General features: G+C 39.4%; 1 protein-coding gene across 1 annotated transcript in view; it reads right to left on the minus strand.

Annotated features, from left to right (window-relative positions):
- Positions 1–251: 251 nt before the first annotated feature.
- Positions 252–19,004, minus strand: part of DYNC1H1 (dynein cytoplasmic 1 heavy chain 1) — a 44,719-nt gene continuing 25,966 nt past the window's right edge. Inside the window, exons 42-78 of the mRNA XM_021549636.3 lie at positions 18,776–18,939; positions 18,382–18,511; positions 17,490–17,623; positions 17,135–17,249; positions 16,852–17,013; positions 16,561–16,775; positions 16,269–16,473; positions 15,959–16,132; positions 15,739–15,858; positions 15,491–15,611; positions 14,688–14,883; positions 13,930–14,047; positions 12,783–12,998; positions 12,022–12,234; positions 11,705–11,832; positions 11,127–11,280; positions 10,267–10,413; positions 10,033–10,183; positions 9,595–9,848; positions 9,312–9,446; positions 9,124–9,218; positions 8,862–9,036; positions 7,969–8,044; positions 6,776–6,936; positions 6,412–6,523; positions 6,269–6,329; positions 5,777–5,900; positions 5,336–5,449; positions 4,886–5,056; positions 4,525–4,742; positions 4,233–4,336; positions 3,657–3,868; positions 3,031–3,184; positions 2,089–2,231; positions 1,540–1,708; positions 1,049–1,176; positions 252–640 (exon numbers count right to left, since the gene is read on the minus strand). Coding sequence (XP_021405311.1) covers positions 512–640; positions 1,049–1,176; positions 1,540–1,708; positions 2,089–2,231; positions 3,031–3,184; positions 3,657–3,868; positions 4,233–4,336; positions 4,525–4,742; positions 4,886–5,056; positions 5,336–5,449; positions 5,777–5,900; positions 6,269–6,329; positions 6,412–6,523; positions 6,776–6,936; positions 7,969–8,044; positions 8,862–9,036; positions 9,124–9,218; positions 9,312–9,446; positions 9,595–9,848; positions 10,033–10,183; positions 10,267–10,413; positions 11,127–11,280; positions 11,705–11,832; positions 12,022–12,234; positions 12,783–12,998; positions 13,930–14,047; positions 14,688–14,883; positions 15,491–15,611; positions 15,739–15,858; positions 15,959–16,132; positions 16,269–16,473; positions 16,561–16,775; positions 16,852–17,013; positions 17,135–17,249; positions 17,490–17,623; positions 18,382–18,511; positions 18,776–18,939 — 5,598 coding nt within the window. The 3' untranslated portion in view covers positions 252–511. The remainder of the gene's footprint in view (positions 641–1,048; positions 1,177–1,539; positions 1,709–2,088; positions 2,232–3,030; positions 3,185–3,656; positions 3,869–4,232; positions 4,337–4,524; positions 4,743–4,885; positions 5,057–5,335; positions 5,450–5,776; positions 5,901–6,268; positions 6,330–6,411; positions 6,524–6,775; positions 6,937–7,968; positions 8,045–8,861; positions 9,037–9,123; positions 9,219–9,311; positions 9,447–9,594; positions 9,849–10,032; positions 10,184–10,266; positions 10,414–11,126; positions 11,281–11,704; positions 11,833–12,021; positions 12,235–12,782; positions 12,999–13,929; positions 14,048–14,687; positions 14,884–15,490; positions 15,612–15,738; positions 15,859–15,958; positions 16,133–16,268; positions 16,474–16,560; positions 16,776–16,851; positions 17,014–17,134; positions 17,250–17,489; positions 17,624–18,381; positions 18,512–18,775; positions 18,940–19,004) is intronic.

A 19,004-nucleotide genomic window follows, 5' to 3' on the forward strand; every position in this document is an offset into this window, starting at 1 on the left:
CCAGTTTCTCAATGCATTGCAGCAGGTTACTTCAAGTAAGACTCAGTCCATTACAACTAATTAATACAAGGGCCTGAATTGTCACAGCAGATACCAGGTTTTGTGTCTTACTGCACTACAGACTTACAATCCAAGGTTCCTGTTACTGGAGGTTAGCTTGAAGAGCAATTCATAGCTATTCTCTGGAAAGATCATGGGTATAGGTTTTCCAGAACAAAATCATCACTAAAAATTAGATTAACATAAATAGATGGTCAAAATTTTTCTATATATTTTATTTAATGTAACATAATCCATCAAATATCACATCTACCAGTAACCCTCTAAAAATCTCATTCAACCTTCCTTCAAATAAATCTCTCTGGCCTATCAGCTTCCCACTGCACCGTCACCTTTCCAGCCAACCTCACACAAATCCATCTGCTAACCTACCCTGATTACAAAAGTACAGGTGAGCACTACATAGAGGACTGACACTTACTATAGCATTAACCAGTGAAAACAATTTTGTTCACTCAGTGCAGAGAACTGCAACACCACGTTCATAGAAGCTGCGGGGATCTTCCTTGGTGGCTATTTCAAAGTCAACGGTGAAAATCAGATCAGCACGAGTGAAGTTCAGATAAACTGGTAAAGTAACCTGGGGAAAAACATGAATGTAGGAGAGTTCTGTAAGACAGCTGAAGAATGTCACAGGTTTCTGTAACACTACATGGTACCAATGAGATGGGAATTCAGTCTCAGATAACTCAATACTCAAAATAAGAGGAAAAACCCCAAGACTTAATAATTTACAGATGCTGCTATAAATAAAAATTTGAGTTTTGACTTGAACAACATTTTTGGATGTCTCTCCTTTATATCTATCTACAAAGGAAAGACACATTCAGCACTAGTTCTGTTTGCTGCTAGCCCTGAAATCAGATGCCAGCTGACACCAAGAGTAATTAGAGAACACCAATTTCATTTGTTGTGCCCAGTACAAGTATCCATAAAGCCTCAGGAAAAAAATTGCTAGGGATACCTAGATATTTTCGCCAATACTTACAACATTTGCTTTTTTGTCAGCATTTGTCTGCTTGATCCAGCGAAGCTGTGTAATGGGCAGGACAGTTGAAATAGCATTCGAAAGCGACAGCTTGTTGTTACTGCACGTAGCTCCCTGAAGCTTCAGACCTGCAAATTGCAATGCAGTTTAGAGTTCTAAGAGCTTTCATACATCCAAAGGCTGTCTCCCTCTGTATCATTTAAGGGCTAAGTCCACTAAATGAGAAGTATTTCATACTGCAAAATCTTCAAGAGGTTGTAGGTGATACACTATGCAATACCACTTCAATATATACTGACCCTGGTCTTGAGATTTATTAGCATTGGAAGTATTTCCCTAATCACTAATGTCAAACTCATCTGAAAATACTTTCAGAAAGTGTGTATTAAATTTTTCAACAACAGCATCTTTTTCATTTGACACAGCCCATTTAATACCAGAAGCTTCTGAAGACATTTCAGAGGATGATCCCTTCCTTCAGCTAAGTTTACCTGTGACTCCAAAGCTGCAGGCATCCAGGACTGCGTTCTGGGTAGTTGTAACATTGACCTCAAGACAGAGTTCTTCAAGGGACCAACTGTTTGCTTGGGCAACATATTGTCTTGTAGCAGTAATATATGCCTCTGGTACAAACAGGCCACCCAGGCACACGTGGATGTTCTATTTAAGGGAGGAAAATACAGGGAAAAAAGTATTTCAGCTGCAGTATTAATTAATGACTATTATAAATACTTTGGCAATCTATTTAAATAAAATGTTCCTGCTACTACTGGAACACAGTGTAACTGCTAAGATGCTTTTTGCTCTAAGGCTTTGTCTCCTACTCTTCCACAATACTAATGGCTCCCTCTGATCTCTGTGCACAGTTACCCTGCTAAGCCTCATCATGCTGCGATCAGGAGACGCTCAGCAGTATTTACAGACATTTCAGAGAACACTGACTCAAGTTCATTGACTGAGGAGCTATACAGAAGTCCTGAAGACCCCAGAAAACAGTTACACAGCTCCACCAATAACCCCAAGAAGTCAGCAAAAGGTACCTTCAATTCTTTTGCTCCACCAGATGCAGCTGCCTGGGAAATATTCTGGAGCTGTTTAATTCGCTCACTGAAGTCAGAGACCCACTGGATAACAGTCATACCAGCTGGCACTGTGTAATGAGACCAGCTACGAGGCAAAATACCTACAAAGATATGATTAGAATTAAGTTTTGTTCGTATACAGGTTGAAATGACACACTATATTGAAACTTTGAAGACTTGGACTGGAATATCAACCTCTATTTTAAAAGATCCCTCAGTAAGTGAAAGCACCTTTAAAGATTACAGAGCAAATGGCTTCCAGGTCTACTTTGTATTTAAAATGCCACCCACTTACAGATACCCTTCAAGAGCAGCTGCAGTTACACACAGCTTTTTACTGCAAGATTTGAGTTCTTTAGAAAAAACTGAAGAGGTCAAGCATCTGAGTTTGAGAAAATGCTTTTGTTCAAATCACCATGTATTACAACATGCAGCATCTCTGTGAAAATTCCACATGTATGTACAATCTTTAAATAGAAATTCAGAGAACCTGAACATTTTCTAGATTTTTATGGAGCCAATACTGCTCATTTGGTGGTATAAGTAACTTTGTCCTGTCCCAAATCAGAAATTGAGAGGCTTTAGTAAGATTTCAGCCTAGAAATTAAGCTGCTAATATAAATTGTACAAAAAAGCCTAATATATTACTATTAAAGCCAAACTATTATATTATTATTATAGCCTAATTATTAGGCTATTATCAACCTCAACTTGAAATCTCATCTCAAGCCAATGGGAATTTTATGCTCAAATTTAAGTATTATTTGTGTAAAATGACAAAGTCTATAGACATTTTTCTACCATTTTTGTTTTTTATTTTAAGCTGCTGACCACAGAAGTCTCTTACAGAGTGCAAGAAGCAAAGGGAGCCCTGGGAAATGCTAGCTTGAATTGCCATACCTTTCACCAGCTCATTTATCAGTGTCCGCAAATAGTTGGTTTGTTTCTTTTTCCCTTCACACACTTGAACCACATCTGCAAGGTCCTGACGAACATCCTGGAGCAGCTTAGCTCCCATTTTCACCTCTCTCTCAAAGAACCGGAACAAAGGATCCTGATGGTCAAAACATTCAAAGTAAGCTGTAGTGCAAAGTTCTTACTGTAAAGCTGCTAAGAAAAACAACCCCCAAATTCTGGGTGGATGGAGCAGTAACATTGTGACTACAAGCACTGAACAGGAAGATGCAGCCTGTGCTGCAGAAAGTGATTGCAGAAACTGTTTTACAACCAACAATCTCCTCTCCCTCGGAGAAGCAAGAAAATAGAAGTCACAGTTGAACAATTAATGGAGACTGCCTGGCTAGACTGTTTGCCATTGCACTTCTTCAAATACTACCCAAAAGACATAATCAGGTTTCAGAAGCATTTCAAGAAACCTAGCAGGTCATGACATGGCTATGGCACTCAAAATCAGCATCAATACAGGTTCCATTGACCCTTCAGCAGTGCAGCTGGTACTTCCAAATCACAATGCACCTGAACTTGTGCTTTTCCTATGCCCACATTAAATAAAACATAGCTCTTACCTTAATGTTTTCCACAGTCCGCTTCAGATGGTTTAGAGTCTGTGGGATAAGGTGAAGCCAGTTAGAGGCTGTGGTATGCAGTGTTCTCATCCAGGCTGGGCGTCCATCTGATGTAGAATCAGTTCTTGTCTTTTTCTCAGTTTCTGCATAAGCCAGATCATCCTCATCCTCCAGCATTTGCATTTTCAGCATTTTACTGATCATATCTATGCCTAAAACAGAAGATCTGCTGTTAGAGAAGCAGTGGCATCAAGGTTAAAACATCCCACCAGGAATTTTCATTATTCCTAGTCTAGACCTAAGATTCAGACTGCCCAGCTGTAGGTGACTCCAGAAGCTTACAAAAAAAACTTTCCAGAATCAAGACAGGAGCTTGACATCTGGATGACTAAATGTAACTGGCTTTTTATGATTCATAGGCTCCTGGTCAGTTTTTGGATTACTCAAAAACCAATTATGTTGAGGGAGAAGGAGAAAGCTATCAACTCTTTAGCAAAACTTGTATTTCTCTTCTGCTTTTTAGTTAAAATGTTTGCCTGGTACTCTATGGAAGACAATGCTAAGCTCTGGATTTACCTTGTGTGGTGAGAAGAACTTTCTCTGCATTATTTGGCAGTCCCAGCCATGATGGTGTTTGTGTATCTGGGAGCATCTCAACCCACTGGACAAACTCTTCACGCCTGCAAGGCAGAGTTTTAATATTCATTAAAGGGTTTCCTCTGCTAGAATGCCAAGGTAATGCTTTGCCTAAGACAGATGTTTACACAGCACAGAAATACAAGTTATGTGCTTGGTTTTTTTTTGTGCGCAGTTTTGTAATATAAAAAAAAGTTGTACATAAGAGATCAGGATAAGGAAAAAATGATACCTGATTCCATCTGGCATCTGAATATCTTTGTGTCCATCAACCTTGCAAGCTAGCTTGAATTCACTGTCAAAACTTAAGGTAGTGAACAGACGTTCCAAGAAAGTGTTCAACAAACGCTGATCAAATTCATTATCGATACGACCTCCATAGATAGACTGTGCCATCAGTGTCTTCAGTGCAGACCAGGGGATCTTATCAGGGGAAATGTTTTGGCGACCCTGTAATTAGCAGGAAACAATCGTTAAATTGTCAACAGATTTTTTGTGCCTACTCATTTAACTTTAACTTTTCCAGAACAGACTGTTTCAGTGAAGATCCAAAGTAATTTGTTACCTGTGCCTAAGTACACAACACTACTTGCCTTTGCTGTATCATCCAGCCAGGTATCCACTGTGTCACAGGCAGATCTCAGGTCAGATTCTCCAAACTCATACTTCTTGGACCAGCCCAATGGAGCATAGCGCAGGCGCTCTTGGATAATGGCATGGAACCAGGCAAGGAGGAAATACAAACGAGCTCGCTCATTTGGAGACTAAAGGGGGGAAATAAAAACAACAGAAAACCAAACAACTGTTACTCAAGTGAACTGATAAAACCAAAGCCTGCTAGAAGACTAGAAAGTATCACATTTAATGCTAGATTGCTACTAAAACTGAATAAATTCTATCAACAGAAAAAGCAACTACTACTTTGCTTGGGTGAGGAAAAACACTTCAGGTACATCTTAGTATCTGAGGTTTTAATATCTAAAGTAAGCTTTCAAGAAACATGTTCTTCCATTTAGTTTCATCAAGACAAACCAGAGCCTCACCTTGCACATTCTAGAAACTGGAATGCTACTGAAGGTTCTCAGCATGTTTGCCTTTACACCAGGAGGAGGCTCAAACACGAAGATCCGGCCGGCACGTAACAAATTCACTGGCACCTAGAGAAGATCAATAAGCTCAAATCCAGCTGCTTTAGCCTTCATTAAATTAAATCCCAGCACAGTTTGCATTAGCTTCAAAACCTCATGGTGACCACAAAGAAGTACTGCCTTTCTTTTGGAGGTAAGGGGAATCAGCAAAAGCAACAGTGTAAGTTTACAGCTACAATTCAGTTATCAGAATGGGATAATAACTGCCCTGACAGGTGTGTATTTTCCTTCTTCTTCACTACAGAAGGCAGTCATGAGAGAACCTTCCCTGGGGAGCACTTTTAGCTCTGCAAGCCAGTTACTCTGAAAGGTAATAAAATCTTAAATCACCATTACCTTTGGATTAATCTCCATGGTAAGGAAGAGCCTGAAGCAAGCATGGGGTTGCAAGGAATGTAGTTTCTTTTCCAGCTGCATGAGCCAGCCAGGAGCCAGGTGAACGTTCTTCAGCATTACCCATCTGTGAATTTTTGAAACAGAACAAGTGCTTTATAGCAAACAGCTTATGGATCCTGGCTGTGATCATCACAAAGAGCAACAGAACGTAGCAATACCACAGATTTTCCTCCCTCTTTTAAATATGCCTTCTACATAGAATCAGTTACTATGTACTGTAAATAGGTTAATTTTCTTGTTTTGCAGATACAACCTACTGCTCCTGAAAATATTTAAACAGAAATGCAAATAGACGTGCTTGCTATTACAAATTTAAATTCAAAAGATAGGCCTATTTTTTTTAACCCAGTTTTATCTCTTTAACCAATAGATAACTTCCCCTTTTTACCTTTCTACTAGGCAGTTTTCTAGCTGAAATGAAACAGAGCTTACCTTCCAGATTTCACTGCTGTGTTTATTGCTTTATCTGCTTGGTTAAACCCTTCCGCAGAACCTAAAAAACAGAAAGGTTGCTAAATTTCTTACTACTAGCAATTTCATTTATGCTTAGATGTTGAAATAAGATATGCTCTTACCAATAGCAATAGAAGTAATCTGTGTATTCTGCTCAGCTGCAAGGTCTTCAACATGACCACTGGCATCATAACCAGGCACTGAACACATCAGCACAGGGGTATTTGGTTTCACCTGTGCTCCAAGAAGTTGAAAAGGATATGAATCAATCACTACATAAATATGAGAATGCAGTAAGCTCAAGTGTTTCTTCCCTCTATACATCTAAAACCATTATGTTACTCCTAGTTTTAATTTAAAAAAAGGAGAAACAATCCACTCCTCATACCAGAGAAGGGTAAGTGGAAGAAATATTCATTGGATAGCTTAACTCATTGTGGAACTCATGCAAGGTGGCCTTAAGCATTTCAAAACCAAGCAGTTTACCTCTGTATCCACAATGTGTGTCAGATCTAAAGGCTGCTCCATAATGGACATGAATGACTCTCCAAGGTTTGTTGAAACAAAGGTATGTGCCATGGCCAACAAACGATCCGGACGGAAGGCCTGGATCAGAAGCAAGCGATGAATGGCCTGTCCAATGGGAGCTGGAAACAGGAGACAGGATTAGATGGACCCTCCTCTCTTCAATTCTCCATTCGATTTCTCCCCATCTTGTTCTGAAGACTACATTTTTAGGAAGTTAATTATCCTTTTGGAAGATCTGATGCAACTTTTTAATGAAATGCTTATATTCTGTTTTCAATTTGACAACTGAAAAAAATTAGCAGCTTCAGATGGTTTACAAAATCTACAAGCTAGAATTATTGATATGAGTGATTTTAATTTCCAGGGACAACAGATCTTTTCACATCTCATTCAAAAAATAATCTGTTCTTCTGCTAGAGTTTGAATTCATATACACTTGACTAGCATGGATAGGGTAGATAACCTGGAGCTGCTTCAGTTAATGTTCCAGCAGCTTTAATAAGCAGCTAGTAAATACGAGCTTAGAATCCTTAATTTAGAAAGCTACAGGAATGAGCCTGGAATGATCAAAGACAGCAAACACTTCCTAAAGTTACCTTTCAGAAAGGGGAGGAACTGAAGGGCAACAGTTACCCTCAAGTTCTCACTCTTGAAAAATTAGCCCTGACAACTAATGCAGCAAGAGGTAACTTCATGCATAAGTACAACTGCAGATCTAAAACTCTACTAGACCAGCCCTGTCCTCAGAAGATCCATGTCTTGGAGCTTTTTAGAGTATTGAGACATCTTTAGACTGGCAAGGACTAAGGTTAATCCAAACTATTATGCAGTCTAATGAGATTGTAGAATTAGGTTTCATCCTCAGTGGAAGACCAGATCACAGGTTAAGGTGCAGCAATCAAGTGTAGTAACTACTGCTTAGAACAGTTTGGTTTAAAAAAATCCAGTGAAAACAAACCTCCCAAAAACCCCCAAAACAGCCCAGAACCAAACCCACAAGACTTGAAGTTCTTATACAATCCGAACTTTATAATTTTCTCAACCATTAAGGTCAAAAATGAAATTCTACTTTAGAATTGCTTTTAAAATAATAGTAACTACTTAGATCAGTACAACAGGACTGATATGGACAACAATGTACATTCACTTACTTGCAGGTTTTTCTTCAGTCCAAAGGTATGGTACAGTCTGTTCTGGGGAGCTGCTGTCCAGCCAGATACAGAATTGCTGTATTGAAAAAAAAAAAAAAATACAAAAACCTGAAGTTGACTTTCAAGATATCACAAATGTACAGCAAGGACATGTAAAATTCAAATCACACTATTATCCTATCTTTAGATGCCGCGCTAACGCAACTCCACATTTAGATGTGCTGAATCATTTCACTGATATACCTAATTTCATGGATAGCCTCCAGCACAACTGATTCTACAGATCTCTATCAAGTCCCAGGCCAAGCTGTAAGTTATTTTACCCCAGGCTGAACAGTTTGAGAAAAATTAGATGTAGTAAAGAGAATTCAACTTCTAATATAAAAATTAGCCAGGACAACCAAACAGGCACTATTTAAGATATGGACATAATTTGTGACATACAGTTTCACAGTCAAGACAAAGAGGTATCACTGTTCAGAAGCTGAGTACCATCCAAATTGATTCCACAGAGGCATATCCAGACCCCACCATAATGAAATTATGTGTGGCTGGGGCTGCTCCTCTCTGCTGCATAATTATCACACAATAGTGGTACAGCAAAATACATGCAGTGTCACACTTTCTGCTACCACGGGAACCAAAGCTGGTCAACCACAAAGCCAGAGGCACGGTGAAAATGTTTCTGAATGATGAACAGTGCTGGTCTTCACAAAATCACAGCTGGGTTATAAGGGAAGTAAGAACGTTCATTTCCACAACTACAACTAGTTAATCTTTAGGACTTCCCTTTCCACAGCAGGAGAGCTTGCTTGTAAGCACGAAGCTTTTCAAGCAGACAGCTGAAAAGCTTAACAAGATAGTTCAGTAGACAGACCCTAGGCAACACTTACCTCATCAGCTTGAACTTTTGAAACGAGGTCCTTAAATGCAGGAAGGCAGCTCAACCTCATCATTGCCTCTGTTTGCTCTACAGTCAAACCATTGATTTTGGGGAGAGATGCAGTGTTTAGTACAATCTCCTTCCCTCTCAAGAAGTGCTGGAATTCTGCATCATATGTAGGCTCCCTAATGTTAAGGGAAAAGAAGACTTTAGCTATATGCCTTCAAGAGAGCATTCCTTTTTTCAACTGAAGTGAAAAAACAAATATTTACCCAATAGTGCCTTTCAGTTTGATCCGGGCCAACAACATGGCAAACGTTATGTGATCCTGGTGCAGCATGCCACGTGCCACTCGGTTGAAAGCCACCTAGAAACAAACAGAGTAGTAGTGTAAGAACCTTTGAACTCAGACCCTTCAAAAACTATTAAGGAATTACATTTATTAATTAAAAAACCGAACCTGAAAGAGATCCTTTGTGATGATTGAGAGACGATGAGTATGGTCTGTAATTCCCTTCAGATTTGGGTTCTCATACAAGACATTGTGATAGATGTCCAAGAAAAACTGGAGGGAGTATTGGTACAGGAAATGTATCTGAAAGAGAAGAGTTTATTTTTTCTCTCCACAATCCTGCTGTTTGATAACCAACAGCGTATGTCTATCAAACTGCAATGTTAGGCAGTGCCTATTTAGCTTTAACTAGTAAACACTCAAAGCTCCTGAGAAGAAGCACTCAACCTACTTGTTTCAGTGACTCCATAGTAAAGTAGATACTACTGCAAGCTGTGGAAAGAGGCAAGTACTGCTGGGAAACAGTCTCCACTTCTTGCATGACAATATCAGTCTCTTCTACTTTTCTGGTGACCTCTGCTGCTTCCTTCTTCAGGTTCTCAAGTGTAGTAATGATGGTGTCATCATCCAGAATACGTCCCTTCACTTCATTAAGTGCTTGTAGTAGGGATTTTTCCAACTGACGTAAGCGCAGCTGAAATTCACCTTAATTAGAAGAAAAAAAAAAAGTCATACATACATATTGTACAGATATGCTAAAGAATTATGTGAGTTATGTGTAGTTTGCCACTGGGCATCTGGAAAAGAGTATGAAGACATTTCACTATATACTCTTAGAGTAAACCCACTGTATTCTTTTAGAACAGGAAGCTGATTTTGGTAAACATACCCTGAAGCTTGAGGAGGTCAGAGCGCTTTTCATCAACATCTGGTCTTTCAGCTTTCAGGACTTCATTCAGACACTGGCTCTGCAAACTGCTGCGAGTTACTGTGAAGTTCACAAACGTAACACGAGAGCAGAGGTCTGGTGGGAATTCAACCTGTCACAGGAAACATGAAAAAGGTTTCTCAGATCTCTTCACATGTCATTTTTACAAACAGGACTGCTTTTGATTTTACTTACTGTTGGATCTCTGGTGGAAAGGAAGATAACGAAGGATGGTGACAAATCAATATCTTGGTCTCCCAGAGTAATCAGAACTCTGCCTCCAGTTCTTCGGACTTCACGATTCAGAACAGGATTCAGAACTGGATCATAGCTCTCCACATCCTAGAAAGACAGACGTATTAAAGACTGCAAATGTCTCAAGCTAAAACTCCCAATCCAAGAGGGGCTTAAAATTCTGGAAAGCAAACAACTGGCAGTTGGTTTGGAATAGGGATCACATTCAGAAGGTATTTGCACTTTTAGATGTGCAGTTGAGCTACACAGGTACAGAAGGGAAGTATTATTAGTGGCTGTAATTTTGTTAGGTTTACTGCAGGTAAGCCCTATTCTAAACAGCACAAGCAACAGTTACTAATCTTTTCCATTTTCATACTAAGAAGTGAAAAACATACCCATTTCAAGTGAAAAGTCTATAGCTGCCTATTTCCTCATATTACTGAAATTTCTCCCTGATATTCAGAGCAGATTTAATTCTAGATAACTAACCATATTAGTTGCCATTATCTATGACTAAAGAAAGCACATAAAAACAAAGGAACAGATAGACAGGTTGCAAGTCATTTTATAGTATGGAAAGATCATTTCAAAACAAGAATTTCATCTTAAAATGGTGGAAAATTAATTACCTTCTTTTGATTTTGTAGCTCACTAATTCTCCTCAGGACTAACACCACATGTATCACTAGTTTACTTGTTAAGTTGTAAATTGAAAATGAAGTTGTCTGCATGTTACTAAGGGAAAAATTGCAAACGTTTCTACTACACAGGACAGAATTCAAGAATTTAAATAGCTTCTACACAATCATGCCACTGACCTGAACTAGAAGTGGGTTACCAAATCTCAAGGCACTTTCCAAGTTCTTCCTGAAAGCGTCATCCAAGAAGCTTGTACGAGTTATCTTACGGTCTTTATATTCATTCATGATAAACTCTGTAGCTTGCCCAGAGGGATCGATGATCAACGGATACCTTTAGTTAATAATAAAACACTTCTATTATTTAGGTTTTGACTGCAGACAGTGTCTAATCAGTTTTATGAATTTACACTGCATTATTAGTCTCAACTCTAAAACTTTGTTTATTCCTTCACTAAGCTGAGGCACATTCAATGACTCACTTCAGTTTTGAAAGTTAAGTTTGTATTTGGGAAACAAAATAGCTCAAATAACAAAATATTTCAAGCCAACTTATTTTAACAGCTAAGCATAACAAAAAAGGCAAGCAAACATGAACGAGTTTTTATGTTTACACATAGTTGAGAAGCTTTTCTGAACATGAGAGCTTCACACCCCAGTGAAACAGATCTTTGAAGGAGCTACTGTGATTCGATGGGTGCAAACCCTGCCTGCTGTGAGAATGTTGCTTAAGAACTTCACATCTTAGATTGAAGTACCTGTTGAAGCGCTTGAGCATGATGGCATTCTCTGTGCACAGGTCATCTGCAGGCAGGGAACTCGCTTGCCAGCGCAGCCGCTCATCGGCATTGGAAAGGTACTCGGTCCTTGCGATGTCTGTGCGGAACTGCAGGAAGCAACCAAAGTCAATATTTAACTTGACATTCTCCAACCAGCTGGTGAAGACATTTTAAGTAAATGCAGCTCTACAAAGCTGCAACAGCTTTCCAACAGCTCTATTCTTTACCTAGCAATCCTAAAGCTTAACTCTGCAGTAAATCGATTTATGGTTAACTTATCTTGACCGTATTGTTACCTGGATATTTGCTTGCTGCAAATGGTGAGACCACGTAGTGAACAGATTCTGACGCATCTGCTGATCAAAGTAGCCAGCGTAGGCAATAAAAGCTCCTGAAAGTAAACAGTCTCCTGCAATAGTAGACATCTGGTTTTTGAAAGTTTCACTTGTCTTCTCCCATCTTTCACGTTCAGCAGAAAGACTCTTCAGAAGAGCTGTGCTACGGTTTACCTAGAAATAAGTGGTGAAGTAGATTCTTTAGATGATGAAATGTTCCTATTTTACAAGTCTCTCAGAACACTTAAATTCTGTCTCAAGGCCCAAGTCAAATTCAGAAGCTCATAATGAGATTAAATTTGGGGTTCTTCAGTGCCAATTTATTAAGTTGATTCTGTTACCTTAAGGAACTTAGAAGTGCTAAGTACTAGTAGAGTAGTAACATACTAATGATGAGATCAAGTACATAGAGAAATCCATACTCCCGTCCTTGAAGTCCAGTTAAGACATTACAATCCCACTACATCCATGTCTGTTTTCAAAGGCTTTCTATATATTTTAAACCTTATGAGAACTGTTTTGTTAATCAAGTAGAAACATAAGTTGGTATTTCTCTAACTCCAGACAGGTTTCTTGAGAAGCCTCGTGACACCTAGAGACAAAATAGGTCAAATGCACTACACAGGGAAAGTAACCAAATCCACTCTCAAGTTTGAAGAATGATTCAATTTTGGACTGTCAAAGATCAAAGAATGAAAAATTATTTGTGTATGAAGTCTTACTTTTGCTTCGACAGCTGCCAAGTCTGCCTTAATAGCTTGAGCCTCCGAAATCAGTACTGCATATTCTTCTTTGTAACGGGCAATACTGGCCTCAAGATCACGAATCATCTGCTCCACTTCATTTGCTTTCTGTTGGTTGTCTTTGGCATCATCCTCCAGCTTCTGCAGCTCATTGCGTAGAGGTTCCACTCTTTTCAACATGTCAGCATAGTTCAGCTGCAAATGGTAAATAGAACCTTTACACTTTCAAAAATTACATTTCATCAGGAACCACAGCATTCAGGTATGTACTATCAGCTGCATCTTTTCAAATTTATGTGCTTCTGACCTGTGTAAGAATTAATAACTACTTAAGAGAAACCTAGTATTGTTTATCAGTCCCTAGGACTCTAGTTTAAAATAAAAATGGAAACGTAAGTAATTGCTGTTTCCTTGTACTGCTCTGTAGATTTACAAAATCATCCAAAAGGTTCAGACCCAATTAAGAAGTGCACAGCATTGTTTTACATAAATATTCAATGGGGTGTCCATGCCAGTACTGTGCTAATCTGCCCTTCTCAGCATGAAGGGCAGATCAGTAAACTTAAGCTACAGAACAATTAGGACAGGGCCTGTTGGCAAGTTTGAAGTTAAACAGAGTCTCTCCAGATCATGCCACTCAAGCAGGCACAGTTTTAATGAGCCAAGAATTTTGCTCTATTGGAACACCAACAGGCAAGTAAAACCATTCTTGGGTATCTCACTCTGGGGGAAAGATTACCAAAGCATATTCCTTTAGAAAACTTGTAAGTCTGCCCTGAGTGTGTCCTATTCTGAGGCAAGACAAATATAGTCTTAAGAGGACTGCATTGCATTTTCCACTGGACAATTGTCATGTCTTGTTGAATGATATCACATACAGAAAATATCCAGCAGTGTTCACTGTAAACCTAAAGTTTTTCAGTGCAGAGACTGTATCACAGCTGGCCAGTAATTCTCTGGTATGGCACTATCTATCCCATAAGCATTCATCTAAACCATCTACCCCATTTCTTTGAAGCAAAATAGCTTGTAATACATAGCAGAATAAAGGCAAATTCAGCACTGTTAAGAGTGCCTTCTGGCTCACTCTTTTCACCTTGCCTTTGCTTCCTCAAGCTGACTTTACCTGTGCAATTGCCCATTTCACCATAGGTCCACAGGCCAGTGATGCTCTGTTTACAATTTCATAGTTGTAACTTGGATTTGACAGGTAATTTTTCTTCATCTTCTCCCGGATAGCATCACTGCAAAGGAAACATTTTCACAGATAGCATGAGTACACTATGAGTACACAGGTGCTCAGTATCCCTTTATCAAGCCTGCCTTCCACAGCTGACAAGAAACATTTCCTGTCAGTTTTGCTGAGTAGTAGCTGGGATGTTCGACATGCTGTTTCAGAAATTACAGCTTACAGGCGATAAAAAAATTTTATCAAGATTTTAAGATTAGTCATTTGCAAACTGCTCAACTCTGGAGCTGGTAGGGAATTCAGATATCTGTAGTCTGACCTTCTGCTCACATTTAGAACTAGCTAGGAAGCTGACCTCCTAAGCTGAATAAAGCAGTGAGCAGCCTGGTCTGATATTGCTGCAAAACCACTTTCAACTGACAGTGTGGCTTTGGACACCAACACACTGCTTTGCAAGCATGCCATTAAGTCACAAGAAGCAGCTGCTTTGCTGCTTGTTGTGACTTAATTTTCATGATACACCTTGGCTTCAGCAGTCTACTTCCTGTACCACCTGCATGTTCACCATGTGCAACAAGCTGGTGTCAAAGGAAGTCCAGTGCTACCAAAGCAATTACACAGAGGAAAGTCCAGTTAAGACCATCTGTTCTTTGTAAATGGTTTGTTCACATAAGTATCTCACACTTGCAGTTCACCTGATTTCCTCAGCAGAGAAGTTAACAATGGTTGGAATGAAATTCTCTCTCATGATGATGGAACGTATTTGTTTCCAGTCAGTGGTGCTTTCACCTAACAGCAGGCAGATGGACTCCAGGGCCAGCTTAACTGCTGCAGGTGGATTAGCCATGGAACGGACCTCTACCAGGTGCTGCTTCTTTATTGACTTCACAGCTAAGCAGTGCCAGAAAGATGAAGAGTGTTGATTAGGAAGAAAACAAACAGTTAGCAAAGCCCTGCAGAGTATCCTGGATTTGTAAAAATTCTTCAAGATTCTAAAAAGGAGTATGAGGTTATTAGAGAAGCAGATACTATTGAATAACTACTATATTACAAGACACATGTCCACGAATTTCAATTTGCTAAATGAGCAAAGGCAACTTACTCTCTTGCCTAAAAATGATTCACTCAAACCAGTGATTTGTCTACCCAGTTTAACGAATGGACAGCTTGACTGTATGCTGTCTGTTCAGCAGCAAGCCATCACTGGTCTTCCTGAAACTAAGCCACAAGCCATAGAAGGAGTATCAAGAATCAGACTGGTACTATTACACACAGACCAAAAGAAAAAAAAAAAAAAAAAAAAGGAAGAAAAGCACAACAATCACAGCTCAAAGACTGTGAATTTAAAAAAGAAAGCATTTCTTCAACTCTGCTCAGCCTCATGCTACGAGCCTACACTTTTATTAGACAGGACCAACCTAGATCACAAGAAAATACATTCCCATAGACTAGTTTTAGATCCAAGACCACAGTGTCATCCCTTGAGGTGCTAACATACCATTCTGAGCTTCAATGACAGCAGGCTCCACCTTGTCAAGATCTTCTTTCACACTCATCTGCTTGTCTGCAATGACCTCCTGCTGCTTGTGCAGCTGTTCCTGAATCTCTTGGCTCATAACCTGTAAGGAAATTTCACAGACAAAATACTGCTTTTTAGAAGCTGAAATTCTTCCAGTACTTGGTGTGTAGGCTCTGTTTTGTAAATCAAATAGTTGCTATGCACAGAGATTTAACAAAAATTTTTACCTTTTTCTTCTCAGCTTCCTGTTGGTCTTTCACCATCTTTTTCAGCTTGTCATTGGCTGCTGCATTTTTCACTTCCAGCTCCTGACTCTTTATTCTTAGGTCACGCCTCAATTCCTCCACCTAAGGTCGATTGCAAGATGGAAGAGAGAATTCATACTGAGCATTGAGATCTATTTACTCACTTCAGCTTTACACAGGGCAAAGTTTTAAGAATATATACCTGATCAACTGTTTCCTTGATTTTTCTAAGACCAACATTCAAATGCATTTGCTGTTCCTCCAGTTCACTTCGCTTCTCATTGAACAAGTTGGCATAATGGTTGATGAAGTCCAAATAGTGGCGTGGTGTGATTGCCATGGTTCTGCCCCCTCGTTTTGCCAGCCGAGCATTAGCCTTTAGGGAACAAAGTGTTGTAGAGTATGCACTGTTTTAAAATTTATTTGGATGCGAAGGATCATAGTTTTTAAGAAACTGGTGAATGATGCCATGGCCTAGAGGTAAGTGGAAGTTAAGCAGTACAGTAACATACCTGGTGAAGAGTCTGATGAACAAACACGCAGCTATTAACAATAGCCTCTCTGTGTGATGGTGGTTGTGGCAGCTTATCATACACAACTGGCATGTAATCAGGCACAATGTAATTTGGTTTCTCAAGATCCATTTTGCTTGTGAACTCTTTGCCAACTTGGTACAGTGCCTCAGTTGACCAGTCTCCAAACCAGTTCAGGACACATCTGAAATAAAAAGCATATGTGAAGACTTCCCCAAAAAGTAGTGTTTTAATGGTACCTGTAAAATATGTTGGAATATATAGCAATTACCTGTTGAAGAGTGCAGGAGAGGTAGCTGCCCTGTCCTTCAGGCCCTCAGAAGATGGATTCATAGTGAACACTACATGGAGATTGCGAATAACTTGGCTGGTGAACCATTTGTAGAGTTCCTCATGTGAATCTAACATTAAACCTTCTTTTTGTGCTCCTTCTTTACACTGAGTCATGAGGGTAGCATATTCATCTCCTTCAAAGAGACCAGGAACCTAATTCAAAACATAGTTTTGTTGTAGTTTATGGTAGTAAAAAGGTGCAAAAAATACTTATTTAAAATCTTCTTACCTCTCCATTGGCTAGGAGAGTGTTCATTCTCTCCAAGAATCCAGAATCCAAGACATTTGACTCATCCATAATAAAAGCTATTTTTTCATTTTTGCAGCCAGAGCGTCTCAATACTGTCCTAAGGTCTTCATCAAAATCTTCACCTGTGTATTTTCTGTGAACCTGGTAAGAGTGTACATTGGTCATTAACATTTTGGTTTAGCTTTTAATGGGATTTTAGGGGTCAATATATAAGTGGGAGTTTTGACGTACAGGATTTTAGAAGTAAACTTAGCACACCAACCTTGATTTGGTAGACACTCAAACCATTCATCCAGGCAACAAATCTTGACAGGGTTGTTTTCCCTGCCCCACTGACTCCAATTAGCAGCAAGTGGCCCTGTGGCTGACGGAAGATTCTGAAAAAATAACACAACCAAGTGTGATTGATAAGGGTTAGCAACTTACTGAAGCGTTTCCTGGAACACCTAAGCTTCAAGTTAGTTCACCAAAACTGACACACCTCTCACTATCTGGAGGCTGGCAGTATATTTTCTGTAGACATCAGTGAGACCATTCTTACTTTGTACTGAGGCTATTCTGGTTTAGAGTAACTCTACATACTGCTTGTATGATCAGCAATGGATGTCTGTGCTTACCGGTCAATTCTTAACACATGATCCAGGACTTCATTGAACAGGACAAGTGGTACATCAAGTTCTTCTTCATAAAAGACTTTAAGCCTAGCTTTCACATAGTCTCTCAATTCTTCTTGATCCACTGGAATATAATCCTAAAAGAACCAATACAGTCAATACAGTATTGAGGTTAGTATTAAGGGAATTTGCTTAGGGGTAAATTTATGAGTACACCAAAGCAGAATTACTAGAATACTTGAAGTAACAATCCTTTACAAAGGCTTAAGAACACTGTACTCATTTAACTTGCACAGGAACATATTCATGGGGTTTAAACACTGTATCTGCTGAACCTACCATAGGCTGTGCTGCCAGTCACCAAAGAGACTGGGAAGTAGCACTACAGACTAAATCCGTTCCCAGATTTATTTTAAACAGTCTTTCCTAGTCACTTACTATTGGTCAGAGATGGGTAGCAAGCTAGGTGGACTTTTGCCTAAACACACCAGGATTTATACAGGTTACCCATATGGATCACTTCAGATCGTAAGAAACAGGTCACAGCAAATCTGTAATATCAGCATTGCTCAAGGGTCACTGCCTTATTCAAGAGATTCCATAAGGAATAACTGTCACCTGATAGTGTCAAAATATTATTGAGAAAGAATATAGATATTATTTTATACTGCCTTTACATTCCATGGTGGCTCTTACCATAGTATCTCTGGCATAACAGCTTTTAAATCTGTGGCAGAGTTCACTTCAGATAATCGTACTAAAAATTTCTTGGAGATCAATTTAACAGCATGATGGGCACTGATTATCACTTTAATAAGGTCATAAGAGCTGCATCACTCAGGTGCATCTAACCTATTTAATTTGGGGGTTTATTCTTTCTTAAATTTTGACTTGCCTTTGACAGCCAGTTGCTGTACAAGATAGGTCTGCTCATAGCCTTTTCTTTGTCAATGTTGGGGAAGTGTTTCAGAGCAACCATGTCAATGTTCTCATCAGTCCAGCGTCTCTCCTCATCTTCCACAAGTCTGGATAAAGAATTAAGTCAGTGAGTACAGTCCTCTGTAATGGGAGGATATAATCACACCACATGGCAGCACTATGACTGAAGTGTATTTTTGCTTTGTACAGACAGAACTCCTAAGAAAGTCATGCTGGAGCAAAACAAAATATTCTCACTGGTATTCCAGCTATTTAACATAAAACACACTTTAGTTTGACGCTCTAATGAAAGTCGGCAAGGAGTAGGCAACTTTTTATGGTTTTACTTCCCCAGCTCATTAATTTTTTACCTGTCCTGGAAGAGACGTAAGGCTTCGTGGGCCCAAATCCTGATAAGGCCTTCAACTGGTAGGGTTTCTAGTGGTCTTAATGCTTCAAATATACCTCTCACCCACCGAGTCATTTCACGAGGTGAGTAGATGTAGTGTGGCTGCGTGTCCTGAGTGAATCTCTCCTAAAAATTTAAACGTAATTAGTTATTTATCTCAAAGTTGCAACGTATTTTTTAATAGGACTTGG

This window comes from Lonchura striata, chromosome 6, assembly GCF_046129695.1.
Source record: "Lonchura striata isolate bLonStr1 chromosome 6, bLonStr1.mat, whole genome shotgun sequence".
NCBI classification, from domain to species: domain Eukaryota; kingdom Metazoa; phylum Chordata; class Aves; order Passeriformes; family Estrildidae; genus Lonchura; species Lonchura striata.